Consider the following 15,050-nt stretch of genomic DNA (forward strand, 5'->3'; position numbering starts at 1 on the left):
CCCATGGTCAACATGTGGATCAGGCTGTGACTACATAAGTTAAAGGTCTGTAATGGCCTCTTCACCTCCTATTGCCTGAGGCTGTGCTCTGTGGCCTTCCCCAGCTGCTGGCTTGTACCGGTAGACAGCTAAGGGTTAACACTCTCCATCCTTGCTTCTCAGAAGGTTCTGCAGTTTCTCTTGCTGGCCCTTCACCTTGTAAGCTCATCCTGATCCATTAGAGAGCACTGATACCCAATTTAGTGTGCTAGCCCAACTCAAATGATGCCTCTCTCACACTTGAGCTTGGTTGTTTAGGTCTCAGTCTTCCGAAAGTTCTGAACTTTCTAAGTCCTGAAAATGCCTGAAATTCTAAGAAGCTTCCATGTGACCATGAGGCTGATGGGCCTTGGGCCATATTTTGGGAAACAAGACTTTAAATGACCCTCTCAAGGGGTTCCCTTTGTGTTTGTGAAGGGGACAGAGATTCCTTACAGTGGGTTCACATAGGTGGTGAGGGTTACCACATGTCACTGCCACTGAGGTATGGTTTCAGTGGAGGCCTAAGACAATTACGATTCTACAAATATGTTTCCCAAAGGAGCCACGCAGCTATGTGGCATGCTCTGTCTTCCTTCTGTGTCCCCAGGCTGGTACAACCGTCTATACATCAACTTCACTTTACGTCGTCATATCTTCTTCTTCTTGCTCCAAACCTACTTCCCTGCCACCCTCATGGTCATGCTGTCCTGGGTGTCCTTCTGGATTGACCGCAGAGCTGTGCCTGCCAGAGTCCCCTTAGGTAAGGACTGTTTCATGCCTGTATTACACGTCTGAAAATCCAAGGCGTTCCTTTCAGGCTTCTCAAGCGGGCCCTGTACTCTTCTTTATAGCATGACTTGGAAATGCTTCAAGACATGGATTCAAGTAGCACCACACAATCTAAGTGCCATATGGAAATCTGTCCAGACCCCTGTGGCTGTCCCTCCAAGCAGCAGGGGCAGGGGGCCCCTGGTCTTTGGGTGCTTTCCCTGCTGGTCTGTAGAATGTATTCTGTATCAATGTTTCTCAAGGGAATTATTAAAAATGAAAAGACTTGGGTCCCATGGTATCTTCAGCCAGAATTCCGAGTTTTCATACACGTTCTCCCTTTCTCAGTACTCCATTAAATGTTCTCATCTTAGACACTGAGCCCACTTAGTCACAGCCACTGCTACAGCTCAGACAGCACAGGTTCCAAGTGACACGGTGACCCATCAGGCTTCGGTGAAATGGTTTGAGCTGGCCCTTAGGCCAGTCCTCTGTGACTTAATGTTTTCCAAGCAAATGTTCTGAGCTTAATTTGCAGTCGTGGGCAATTTCCACAGACAATGCCCTTTTCTGCAGCAGTTAGTTGTCATTCCAACAGCTACTGTGTTGGGTGCCTGTGGGCTCTCATAACATCTGTCTCCTATAAATAAAACAACCCTGGTGAAATGTATGTCAAGAAGCTTAGGGTAGTCCTGCTGGAGGGGCACACAGGTCCAGTATGGGGTGGCCGTCAGCTGAAGAGACAGGCCCAGGATTATAGAATGTTTATGACATCAAGGACATGGTGTTGAAATAAACCCTATGCCTTCCTTCACCACATGATTGCTTATATCTATATCTCCTTTCTTGAATCAGTGGAAGGAAATTCCTTCATGCCAAAGTGTCTGGGATGTTCTGCAGAGAGGATGTGATTGGTGCTGTAATGGATATGTCAGCGTATGGAGGGACAAGGGGCAGAGGAGCAGGTAGAGACTTGTGATAGCTAGCTCTCGAAGACAGGAGGGTACTCACCAGAAGGGAGCAGGCACTGCCATCCAAGCCAAGGCAGAACAAAAGGCAGAGCCACCGAGGAAGAAGGTCTACAGTGTCTGGCAAAAGCAAGCATGTGCTTATTTCTCACTGTTCATGGCAGGCATCACCACGGTGCTGACCATGTCCACCATCATCACGGGTGTGAACGCCTCCATGCCCCGAGTGTCCTACATCAAAGCCGTGGACATCTACCTCTGGGTCAGCTTTGTGTTCGTGTTCCTCTCAGTGCTGGAGTACGCAGCCGTCAACTACCTGACCACAGTGCAGGAGCGGAAGGAACGGAAGCTCCGGGAGAAGGTGACTTTACCATGACATAGACTGGGCTACCGCTGGAATGGGGGAAGATTTTAAAATGAGGCTGTGATGTTCTCCTCATCTCAGCTTACTCCCAGCCATGGCCATTAATATTTGACATTTACATCTTGCGTTCAATAAAGGCATCCATTCAGTGTGTGCATGCCAGCAGCTACTAAACCAAATTAAGGCATGGTCCATTTAATTGTGGTTGTGTTCATTTTAGTGAGAGAATTCCAGGAGGTACATTAATGATAATTTAACACTGTGGGACATACTGTTAACAAATATGGAGTGGTTTAAAACGTCCCTCCAGGAGCAACCATCCTGTATCCTAAGAAACTTTCCTTCTTATATGACCTCATATCTCCCATCATTTCTTGTCATCTTTCCTCCTGCCCTTCCTTTTCCTTCCCAGCCCACAACTTAGAGGCCCTCTCTCCTATCAATGCCTTACCATATACTCCCAAAGTGCCATCTTTCAATCCCAACCAAATAACATCATCTATAAACATTTTTATGAAGATTTGGTGCAGGTGTGATGTCACCAACCTATAATCCAGTTACTCGGGAGGAGAGTCACAAGTTGGAGGCCAGCCTGGGCAACTTAGCAAGACTGTCTCAAATGAAAAATGAAAAAGGGTGTAGCTCAGTACAGTACCCTTGTCTAACATATACAAGGCCCTGAGTTTGTCCCCACTGTCCCCAAAGGGGACATGGTATGAGCTCAGGGATTACAACTTCATGGAGGACAGGGCAAGCCAGTGTTGGTTTTGTTGGCCTCTGGTGCAGTGTCATGCTCTTTCCTACAAGTTAATGCATAGATGTTTGTTCATGACCCCATTCTCAGCACCATGCTGATGCGTCAACCCTCTTGAAGCTATTGGTAAGCTCTCTGATACAGTGCCTGGCTCACAGCTGTCTTAGGATGCTCACAGTGACCACCATCATCATTTTTTCTTTTATCTTCCCCCCAAACTGAGACTAAAAGAGGCACAGTGCTTTCTCAGGCATCTGAGGGACAGTGCTCAGCTCACACAGCCCTGTGTGTTTGCAGATCTCTTGCACCTGCGGACTGCCCCAGCCGCGAGGAGTGATGCTGGATGGCAGCTACAGTGACGGGGAAGTGAATGACCTGAGTGGCTACATGCCCGAGAATGGAGAGAAGCCCGACAGGATGATGGTGCAGCTGACCCTGGCCTCAGAGAGGAAAAGCCAGAGAGGCAGCTATGTGAGCATGAGGATCAACACCCATGCCATTGATAAGTACTCCAGGATCATTTTCCCAGCTGCTTACATCTTATTCAATCTGATATACTGGTCAATTTTCTCTTAGAATTCTGTACCTCTTACCCTCTTCATGATTTCTATACACCACAGAAACTGTTGTAAAATGACAAAGCATGGTTGAAAACCACCCCAGTGCCCACCTGGGTTTTCACTGTCCTTTCTTTAGCTGTCCAATGCTGCACTAACAGACACCGTTTTTGCATGTGTTAAGCATCAATTGTATACACAACATTATACGAGGCATTGCAGGAATTTGTCATGGTAGAAACTGATATTAGTTGTCCCTAGATCCCAGGAAGAGCACAGAGATCACATATGGACATGCTGCGATTCAGTGTTGGGGTTCTGGATGCTGGTCACACGGAGGGCTTCCATCATGGGTGGCACTGTGTGCTTAGACTGGGTAGAACTGGGGAGTACCTGAATAAAACTCACTTGCATGCAGCCCACCTTCACATAAACCCATTCTGATGAAAGGTCATGCTTCAGTCTGTCTATGCACCTGCTCTGTATTCCCCCATAGTTAATGAAAGGCAGTGAAGCCCACAGGATCTCTTTAACAAGTTGTGGGTATCTCCCATTATAGGAAATGCTCTTTAGACTTCTGACTCTTCTCTGGTAGAGAAACACTGAAGGCAGGGATACGTGATGCATTCTGTCTGTTTTGCGGAGGTTAGTAGAGAAGCATGTTCTTTCCCTGCTTTCTAGTCACTGTTTTGTACCTCTCTACATGGAGCACGTATTTCTTCAGACTGAAATCTTTTCTCAGTAGCATGATATTATCCCCGAGGAGCTTGAAGAAGTATTAATTTCTTCCAAATAATCAGCATTTCTAGGAAACTTGGGGGTGCTTATAGCTCATGAAAATGATAAGCACACAATTTCTTAAGAGAAAATAACATAAAAGCCCGGAGGTGGTGTTGCACACCTTTAATCTCAGCACTCAGGAGGCAGAGGCAGGCGGATCTCTGTGAGTTCAAGGCCAGCCAGCAAGTTTCATAATAGCCTCCAAAGTTACAGAGAAACCCTGGAGAGAGAGAGAGAGAGAGAGAGAGAGAGAATAACATGAAAAAGCAAAACAGACAGGCATCTGCATTTTACCCAGTGAGATCCAGCACTGTTTAGGTCATCTAGACTGAGTATACAAGTGACCAGATAAGGTGACCCAGTGACAACTGATGCCAGTCATGAATTATAACTTGATGTATTATTTTTAAATAATATTTAAAAAATAAGCATTCATGTTGTTTATCTAGAAGACATATAACAACTGCAACCAAATTTGCCCAAACAGCATTTAACAGTATGGCCTTTTCTCTGGGCCACATCTTTCACTCATAGAGGTATCTAGTCATCCCAGCAGCCACTAAGCCAATTTACCTTAGTTACAGCCCTTTAACTGTGGTTGTGTTCAGAGTTTAGTGAGACGTAAGTTATAATTTAACATTGTGGAACATATTAATAAATATGGAGGTTGTCTAAGAGACACACTGTCCTCTGTGTTAGGAAACTTCTCTTCATATATGTCCTTTTATCTCCCATCATTTCAAAGTTACCTGGACGGATCAACACTAAATATATGCACGGCTATATTTTATTCTGATGTTAAAAAGAACTGTTTGCAAAGCCTTACTTAGAAGATAATCTTTCATTTACCCCAATAAAAGGTCACCAAAAGCTTTTTGCAAACTCAAGTAGTAAACTTATAAGGACATAAATTACACCATTAATTATCATTGATATCATATCAAAATGACTGTTTTGCCAAGCATGATTTGACATTCCTGTAATCTCAACACTTGGAAAGTAGAAGTGGGAGGACCTAGAGTTCAAAGCTGGCCTTAGCTTTATAGCATATTGGAGGCCAACCATGAACTATGTGAGGGTTAGAAAGATTGATTTCTCATTTTTATTTTATGAAACAACTACCGTTAAAGTCAACATCTTTGCCACTGTCTTCTCCCTCAGCACTAGGGCCACTGAGCTGTCTAGGTTTCCAGATATAAACTAAACCTTACCTACTGTTTGGAATACCATAGCATTTGAGGCAGTGTGTAGAATGCTCTAGTAGAATGCTCTACTAGTCTGCTAACCTCCTATATCAAAAGACTTTGGACCAAATGGCTTGATCAACAGAGATTACTTCTCTCAAAGTTCTAGAGACTAGTGGATAAGGTCAAGGCGCTGGCAGATGTGGTTTCCCCAGAGGCCTCTCCTCCTGACTTTCCTATGGCTATCACCTTGATGAGTCCTTGCCTTCTTTCCTTTGTACCCACCAATGTCCAGATACCTTTCTCCCTAGTTATATTCGGTCAGGCACACATCAATGGCCTCATTTAACATGAGTTACTTCTTTAGAAGCCTTGTCTCTGAACCATTTGTTCTGTAGCAATCTCCTCAAGTTGGAGGGAAGCTCCTTAGGATGTGCTAAAAGAAGATGGTGCCCTCCATCCCACAGAGAAGAGGCCTATTCAAGTATGCTCAGAAAGCAAGCAACTCAAAAGTTTCAGGAAGTTCCTGAAACTAAATAGATTAAAAACTATTGCCCTCCACCAAGTATATATAAGCAATAGAAGCCACCAAGAATCACTTTCAGGTGAGCTAAGCTGTCTGGCAGAGGCAAAGACCAGCCAAGCTACCTGGAAGGGACACTTTCCAACCCATCCAGCTGCCTGCAAGTCATGCAGTGAGCTCCAGATTTTTCAGCTATTGTGAGCTTTCACCCATGATGGGGGGGGTTTGGTGATGTAGCTGTCTTTGAATCATTTCTGTACCTTGAAGTAACCCCAATAAATCTCATTGCTTCACCAAGTTGGACTTTGGTGGTATCCTTAATTTGGTCTGTCATTGATTTCCTATCTGGTGTGGTACACGTTTGCTCAGATACATATAGGAACAGTGTCACACAACACCATCATGCCCACGGAAATCCATTTGCAATACAATACACCTAATACTTTATAAATATTTATATCATTTAGGGAGTAACAAAAAAAAATCTGGGGAATGGAGAGATGGTTCAATGGGTAAGAGCACTAATGCTCAAATTTAAGAAACCAGGTTGAAATCACCAGAAAGCTGTGTGTGGTCATGTCTGCAACACTAGCGCTATAGTGTGTGGAGGGAGCACAAAGTAGAGACAGGAGAACTTCTGGGGCTTTCTGGCCTCTAGCCTAGCTCTAGATTCAGAAAGAGGCCTTGTCTCTAAGGGATCTGTGGACAATAATAGAGCAAGACACCTGACAGTCTCCTCTGGTCTTGATGAGTGCACATTCAAACGTGTGAAGCCACCATACACATATGCATACACCATGCACACATGAAAATGTCTGCATATGTTCAATACTAATGTGTGTTATTATCAATAATGTTTTATCAAAGTTAGTTGAATAAATGGACCCCTGTAGTAGGTATGATGTCCCAACTACATTTGGTAATCGTGTGTGTGTGTATCTTTGTGTGTGTGCGTGCGTGTGTGTCTTTGTGTGTGCGTGCATGTGTGTGTGTGTGTGTGTGTGTGTGTGTGTGTATGCATGTGTGCTTGTCTGTATCGATATGTAGAAGCCAGAAGTTAACACTGGGATGTCTTTCCCCAATCACTTCCCATCTTCCCACATTTTGGAGACAGTCTCTCATTGAACTTCAAGTGTGTTTTCTGGCTAAACTGGCTGCATAGGAAGGCCCTGGGATCTTCCTGTCTCTGGAGCAGCACTGGGCTTACATGCAACACTCCCATACTCAGCTTTCCTATGGGTTCTGAGAATTTTAACCAGGACCTCATGCTTGCAACAATCAGGTACCTACTGAGCTATATCTCTCTAGCCCTCCAAACTCCTTTTTTCCTTTTATTGGAAATATTCTTTTTTCTTACACAATATATCCTGATTATGAGTTGCCCTCCCTCTACTCTTTCCAGTCCTTCCCCGCCTCCCCCATCTAAACCTATTATCCCCTATATGTCTCCCATTAGTGTCTGGCTGTGGGTCTCCCTTTGTCATGAAATATCTTATTTTCTCCATCTATTGTGATTGAAAGTTTTGCGGAATATAGTAGTCTGGCCTGGCATCTGTGGTCTCTTAGAGCCTGCAGCAATCTCTCCAAGCCCTTCTGGATTTAAGGGTCTCCATTGAGTAGTCTGGTGTTATTCTGATAAGTCTGCTCTTATTTGTTTCTTGGTCTTTTTCTCTTGCAGCTTTTAATACTCTTTCTTTGTTCTGTACATTTAGTGTTTTGATAATTATGTGCCAAGGGAACTTCCTTTTCTGTTCCAGTCTATTTGGGTTCTGTATGCTTCTTAGACCTTTATAGGAATCTCCTCTTTAGGAAAATTTTCTTCTATGATTTTGCTGAAAATATTTTTGGGGCCTTTGAGCTGAGATTCTTCTCCTTTTTTGATGCCTATTATTCTTAGGTTTGGTGTTTTCATAGTGTCCCAGATTTCCTGGGTGTTTTGTGTCAGGAGTTTTTTTTATATTTAACATTTTCTTTGACCAATATATCCATTTCTTCTGTCATACCTTCAACACCTGAGATTCTCTCTTCTAGCTCTTGTATTTTGTTGGTGAAACTTGCCTCTGTAGTCCCTGTTTGAATTCCTAAATTTTTCATTTCCAGAATTGCCTCATTTTGGGTTTCTTTATTGATTTGATTTCCACTTTCAGGTCTTAAATAGTTATATTCATTTCCTTTCACTGTTTGTTTGTGTTTTCCTGGATTTCTTTGTTTCCCTTTCATACAGGCAGTTTTAGTTAGTTAGTTTCTTGTGCTTCACTTTGTTGGAATTTGGCCTGCTGTGGTAGGATAGTTGAACTATATGGAGATTATACTGCCCTGGTTACTATTGTTGTTTTTATACTGGCCTCTAGGCATCTGGGATTGAAATGACAATAAGTCTAAGTGCTGGTTTCTAGATTTGTCTTTGTCGGATGGTTGTTTTGTTCCTTGGTTTCTGTTTTCTCTCTAGATTCTTAGAGAGTTTGATGACTGTGTGTTGCCTGGTGGTAAATTTTCTTTGGACCTGAGAGTTGTGGCCACTGAGAGTTCCAGGTAAAATGTGTTTCTGGATATTGGGAGCTGACACTTAAGAATGGGGACAGGCTAGGAGTCTGAGGGATATGCCCTCAGACCCCAGGGCTTAGGGAATAATGCCTGCTGGTGTTGGAGGCTGGGATACTGGAATGTGTTGGGGGAAGCAAGGTTGGAAGAGAAGGTCTTTGTGGTCCTTGGGAATGGGGTTGGAGAGAAAAGGAAGACCACAGCAGATGTTCTGCTACAGAGCTGGGGTGGGGGTTGCAGGGTGTGAATGGAGGGGCAGAAGGAGAGGAGAAGAGCTGAAGTCAGCCTATCTGCTTTCCCTGGTATGCCTGCAGAGTTGGAGAGTGAGATAAAGCAATAAGTGGGGTATAGCACAATAAATAAAAGACTCAGAGATAGATACTGGGATTGAAGCTTCAAGCTGAAGATCAGAGAAGCAAAGCAGCCAGCCTCTAGCTCTTACCTCAACCTCAGCTCAGACTAAAGAGGTGATCCTCAAACTGCCCCTGACTTCACTGCTCCTCAGATTCACTCAGAGTGCTATGCTCTCCTCAACATGCTAGAGACTAACTCTCAGACTGAGACCCTGCTCCTGTCTTATATACCTCCCTAATGCTGGGATTAAAGGTGTGCAGTCCCAGATACTGAGATCACCTTTGTGTGAACTGTTTCTTTTAGGACTGGACCAAATTTGTGTAGTCAGTGTGGCCTTGAACTAAGAGAGATCCATCTACCTCTTAATCCTAAATCCTGTATTATCATCTGTATCATCACTACCTGATCTCTATAGCTTGAGACTGGCTTTACTTTCTGAATCCTCAGGCAAGCTTTAATATATCACCACAGTGGGGAAAGGTGGTTGGGGGGAAGATCTGTGAGATGCACAGTAGATGAGGGCTGGGGCAGGGAAGGCTGTAGCAGGATTTCTGGTACAGAGCTGGGGTGAGATTGAGGGGTTGGGTCTGGAGGAACAGAGGAAGATGAAGATCTGTAGTCCACCTATACCTGGTTCCCTGGCAGGAGTCCCTCAAAATACTCAAGAAATTAATAGAAAGCAGAGGATCTTTGGTGTAAATAAAGGAGATAAAAGCTTTCCCCTCTACTCTCTGAACATCATAGTGCTGGTATTAGGCAGGGTTCTCTAGAGTAATGGAACAGAATATGCATAATAAAATGGGGTTGCTGAGGTGGCTTATACAGCAGAAGTTGAACAAGCCCATCAATGGTCATCTCTAAGCTGGAGAGGCTAAGAACCTGTCACTGCACAGTCCATAAACTCTGCAGTCCCATCTGGCACTGAAGGCCAGACGAAAGGCTCCTGGTGAGTGCTGGTGGCCTCTGAAGGGGCCAGAATAGCAGCAGTAACAACAGTGATGTATGCAATATGCTCATCAAGAACCTAGGCAGGCAGGCAAGGTGGCCTTTTGCTTGGCTCTTTTTACATCCAGGCTGCAGCTAGAAGGTTCTACCCACTCTGAGGGAGGTTCTTCTTCCTCAGTAGATTACTCTGGAAATGCTCTCAAAGACCAACCAAAGACATGTCTTTGTGGATTCTAGATCCTGGCAAAGTGACAAGATTAACCATCACAATGCCTTTCTTTACTTCTTGGTAGGTGACTGTGATAGTAAGATAGTCCTTCTCTACTTATATGTGACACTAAACTCCAGATTTAACATACCTCAAAATTTCAAAGGTGGGGCTGCACTAGGGGGCAGAGAATCACCAGGAAGCTTGTGGGTCAGCTAGGTTGGAGGACAAAAGTGGCAGAAACAAGGAAAAAGCCTTCCACAACAAGGTAGGAGAGAAGCAACTCCTGGAAAGTTGTCCTCTGATCCCTACATGTTGTGTAGCTGTTTCCTGTCCCTCTTAGAGGGAAGCCATTATTAAGACATAGGATGTTCTAAAGAGAGTTAAAACATTCCAACCTGCAGAGATGCTAGTTAAGATCACAAAATCAACAACTCAACTTTTATACAGGAAGTCAGTGAAACTGACAGGATACACAAGGCGCCTTCTTCCCCAAGCACAAGTAAATGCTAACAGCACCACCTGAAAGAGATAGGATCTGCCTACAAGATAAGCTGAGCTGCCTTGATCCTCAGACAAGCTGCCAGGAAGAGGCTCAGACCAGCCAAGCTGCATCAGAGAAGTAGAGACCAGACCCGCTGCCTGGAAGACACTCTCCAGGCTGTGCAGTGCACTCCAGGTTCCCAGCTTTGTGAGCTGTCACCCATGCTGGTACAGGCTTTGAGTGACGCAGCTGTCTTTGAGTCATTTCTGCTCAAAAGTGACTGATAAAACTCATCAGTTCACCAACCAGACTTTGATGGTATCCTTTCTTTGGTCTGTCATCGGCTCTCTATCTGGGGTGAATAATGTTTGTTTGCATCCCCCCAGGAAAAGTGTGTCACACAATGTGTGCTATGGCACACATGCAGTCACAAATATGTGTACTTTTTTTTTTTTTTTTTAATGACCAGGACCCAAAGGGATACTTCAGACATAAAAAAATTCAGGGGACTGGGGGAATGTACCAGTAGGTAAGAAAACTTGCTATATAAATGTATGGATCTGAGTTCAAATCCCCAGCACCCACATAAAGGGCCAGGTATGGTCACATGCTTACACCTGTAACTCCAGCACTGTGGGAGCAGGAACAGGAGGTTGCTGGTGCTTGTTGACCACAACCTTGCTCTGAGTTCAGTGAAAGACCCTGTCTCAAGGGGATGAAGCTGATAAAACAGACTGTCTCACACCCTCTGCTGACCTCCACAGATGTGCATGGACACAGACACACACACACACACACACACACACACACACACACACACACACGAGAGAGAGAGAGAGAGAGAGAGAGACAGACAGACAGACAGACAGACAGACAGACAGAAAGAGTAAGAGACATTTTATCCTTTATGGTTGTGTATCACTCCTTTTTTAAATATGCTGTCACCTTGGTAAAATATCTGAGGATAATCGATAAGAGAACAGCTTATTTTGGTCAACAGTTTCTGACACAGTGGTTTGGCCTTTTCTCTTTGGGACTATAGCAGCATGGCTTATCATGACAAGCACACAGTCCCTCTGTACTCATGGCATCTGGGAAGCAGAGACAAGCAGAAGAAGGGCTAAGATTCCAATGTCCCTTCAAGTACATGATCCTGGTAACCTAACTTACTCCACTTGGGCCTTAAATATAAAGAATCCACTGTGGCCTATATATAATAGACGTTCCTTCATACCCTGACGTGTTAACTCTATTACCACAGGATTTTCTTTACTTCCCTGAGAGAATTGTCTCCACCTGCCCAAGGAATGTGTCAGGTAAAACGTTTCCTCCTGCCCCTCAGCTGTGTTGCCTGCTTCTTACATGTTCAAGGGCATTATGCAAGCAGCCTCCATTCGGCTCTGAGATCTTGTCTGTAGATAGAGTTTCTGTCCCACCTGGTCCTATAGCCCCTTATTCTCAAATAAAGACACAGAGGCTTATATTAATTATAAACTGTTTGGCCAATGGCTCAGGCTTCTTACTGGCTAGCTCTCTCTTATTAACCCATTACTATTAATCTATGTATTTCTACATGGCCTTACTAAAGAATGCCCAACATCCTATCTTCTTGGAATCTACATGGCATCTCTCTGGCGGCTCCTCTCTGCCTTCCTCTATCCAGAATTCTCCTAGTCTGGTAGTCCCAACTATACTTCCTGCTTGGCTAATGGTCAATCAGCATTTATTCATAAGCCAGTAAAAGAAATATATATTCACAGCATACAAGACATCTCCCATCACTTGTCTCTGAGCACATCTGGGGATAGTGTTGACAAAGTCTGTATGTTTTCACAGTTTCTGCTTCGAGCTTTGAACTATCTAAAATAAAACCCCACAGAATGCCAGTAAAGACACCTTGGACCTTAAGTCCCTTGATTTTGCTGAATCTTGAACTCAACTTCAATTCTTTGGCAAGCGTCATAGGTAGAAAGTGATATTTCACCACCTCACCCCAGTGTAGACCAAGCTCTCAATATATTGCCTTTGGAGGACACACCAGATATGAACTCTAATAAGCCCTTTAAGTTGTAACACCTTTACTGTCATCTTAGAGTAAGAAATCTGTGCTTTGCTTACATGTCTCATTGAACACAGAAAGCCAAGTGGTGCTTAACTGGAGACTACGCCCCTACTGACCAAGGAGAACTCTGAATGCACACTACCAGACATGAAAGTTAGCCACCAACCCAGTAACAAAATCTTCCATCTACAATGGTGGACTGCCTGTGTGACACACTGATGCACTAGTCGCCCATTCCAACTTTAGTTTGGTTTATTGTTTTGTTTTTGTTTTTTTCAGGATCTCACTTTGTAGCCCTGGCTGTCCAGGAATTCACTATGTAGGTCAGGCTGGTCTCAAGTTTACAGAGAGCCACCTGCCTCTGCCTCCTCTTTGTTGGGAATAAAGGCATGACTACTATGTCCAGCCTAAACACTCATTTTTAAACAAAGGACTTAGCCTTAAAATTCGTATTATATAAATATTAACATAGATGAGAAAGAAACCAACTCCACAATCCTATGAATAAGAAAATAGTATATAACCTTGTATTTGGGTGTTTATGCTTTATTTTTAAGAAATCTCTATTTTGATACATGTATGTCATTAAAAATAACTGCTATTAAAGATAGATCTTTTATAGTTTTCCATAAACTTTAATATGCATCTATTAAAAATTATACATGCATCTATTAAAAATTATTACAATCATGATAGCAGAAACTGCTTACCTGAAAATACTAACATCTCACACACCTAAACACAATATCCTAAGCTGTGTCATTAGACTGCAGAGGTCTAAAGAAAGCTGGCTGACCCTAGGTGATTCCAAGGAAGTAGGCAGTCGATCCAAAAATTAGCAGCTATGCCAGTTATGAAAAGTTTCAAACACCTCACAGACACTGACTTCAAATATAGAATCTAGTATAAAAATACATTAATTATAGACTCTATTAAATGATTAAGTATCATCAAATTAACACCAGGAGAAAACCTGATTGCATTCTTAAAAAAAAATAAAAACAAAACCACAACACTCCACATTTAAGTGTCATCAACTTTCTAAAATCAAGCATTCATCTCTTGAGAACAAAGAGCTTAAGCTGTGCCCAATGGCACACCCCTCTGTCCAGCTGCTCAGGCTGGGCTAGAGAGTTTGAGGCCAGTCTGGTCAAGGCAGCAAGCAAGGCCCTATGTAAAACAACAGCAACCTCTCCAAGAAACAAATAGAAAGAAAAACCAGAGTCTTCCCTTCCTTAGCTAAAAGTGACATTGCTTATACGTGAGTAAATTCAATCTTACTTTTAAAAAGGTAAATCAAATACAGAACACACAGCTGTGACAATCTGCAGAGGATGGGTATATTACTAATAACCGCTGTTCTCTAATTTTGTCAAGGTCTTAGGGTGTGAGATCAATGCCCTCTCCTGGGCTGGGTGGGTATGCAGATCAGCTCCTGTCTTGCATGAGCAAAGCCCTGGTCTCAGTATCCAGCACTACAATAACCAAAATCAAACCAACTAGAAGAAAACCTGTTCCTTAGGATGTGAGGTACTTTGTAAACCTTTTACCGAGGAGATAAACTTCATATAAACCACATCTTATTCTTTGACCGCAGCTTTCATGGATACTCCTCTTTATATGAAATGATACCAAATATGATTAGCTCAGTGTGAATATCCAGACAAAGGGTGTCATGAAGGAGTGAGTTCTCAATGCCGCTCTGAGCAGATGAAAGGCTGGTGGTGGGCAGAGTAGAGTCTGAGGACTTACTGGGACAGGATGAGGGGAGCAGTACTAGGCTTCTGTTTAGAAGGACAAAACTTAGAGTAGATCAATCCAGATCACTACTTCAAGGAGTCCCATCTACACTCTCAAGTGTTTTCAATACAAGGCTTGAAGTTTTACCTAGAACATCCGAGAGGATGGAAATAAGAAACAGTCCAATTGAGTATGCTGCCAAGTGTGTTTGTTTTGTGGAGGGCCAGACAGCAAATACTTTGTTTTGTGGTAGTGGGTTGGTTTTTTTTTTTTTTTAACTCTAAAAATGAAAAAAAGTATTCTTAGTATACTAGCTTCACAAAAGCAAGTAAGCAAGCAAACATTAGCTCCAGATCAAATCAGGGTATAGCAGAAACACTTCCCAGGCACTAACCCTCAAACTACCCATCAAGCAGGAAGGACTGCAGGAGATTGACCTGCCAAGTGAGAGCGCTCAGGGAGTTGTCTCCTTCCACTTCCATTTCTAGAGAGCTTCCCCAGCTCTGAGGGATTTACAATAAAGTACACTAGTGCCCAAGAGTCTGCCTTACCAGCCTTTTCACACTCTTTTATCATGTGCAAAAAGGTCCCCCTCCATGGCGGTGTGCCATGCTCATGCCTACAACCCCAGCACTGGAGAGGCAGCGGCACTGGGACTGCAGCTGGAAAGGGAAGATGGGGGAGCAAAAGGATAACTTGTCTGAGACTCAGTCCTACCAAAAGGAAACGCATGCCCAAGTAAGAATCATGAGAAAATGTTGATTTTCTGCGACTCTCTCCCTATCTTTTCCAGGGTT

At 43.5% G+C, this 15,050-nt stretch overlaps 1 protein-coding gene across 1 annotated transcript in view; it reads left to right on the plus strand.

The window, feature by feature from the left end:
- Positions 1 to 3,508, plus strand: part of LOC127224451 (gamma-aminobutyric acid receptor subunit rho-1) — a 30,059-nt gene extending 26,551 nt beyond the window's left edge. The window contains exons 8-10 of the mRNA XM_051187470.1: positions 629 to 781; positions 1,922 to 2,118; positions 3,173 to 3,508. Coding sequence (XP_051043427.1) covers positions 629 to 781; positions 1,922 to 2,118; positions 3,173 to 3,451 — 629 coding nt within the window. The 3' untranslated portion in view covers positions 3,452 to 3,508. The remainder of the gene's footprint in view (positions 1 to 628; positions 782 to 1,921; positions 2,119 to 3,172) is intronic.
- The last annotated feature ends 11,542 nt before the right edge of the window (positions 3,509 to 15,050 follow it).

The sequence above is a fragment of the Phodopus roborovskii genome, unplaced genomic scaffold (assembly GCF_943737965.1).
Source record: "Phodopus roborovskii unplaced genomic scaffold, PHOROB, whole genome shotgun sequence".
Lineage (NCBI taxonomy): Eukaryota > Metazoa > Chordata > Mammalia > Rodentia > Cricetidae > Phodopus > Phodopus roborovskii.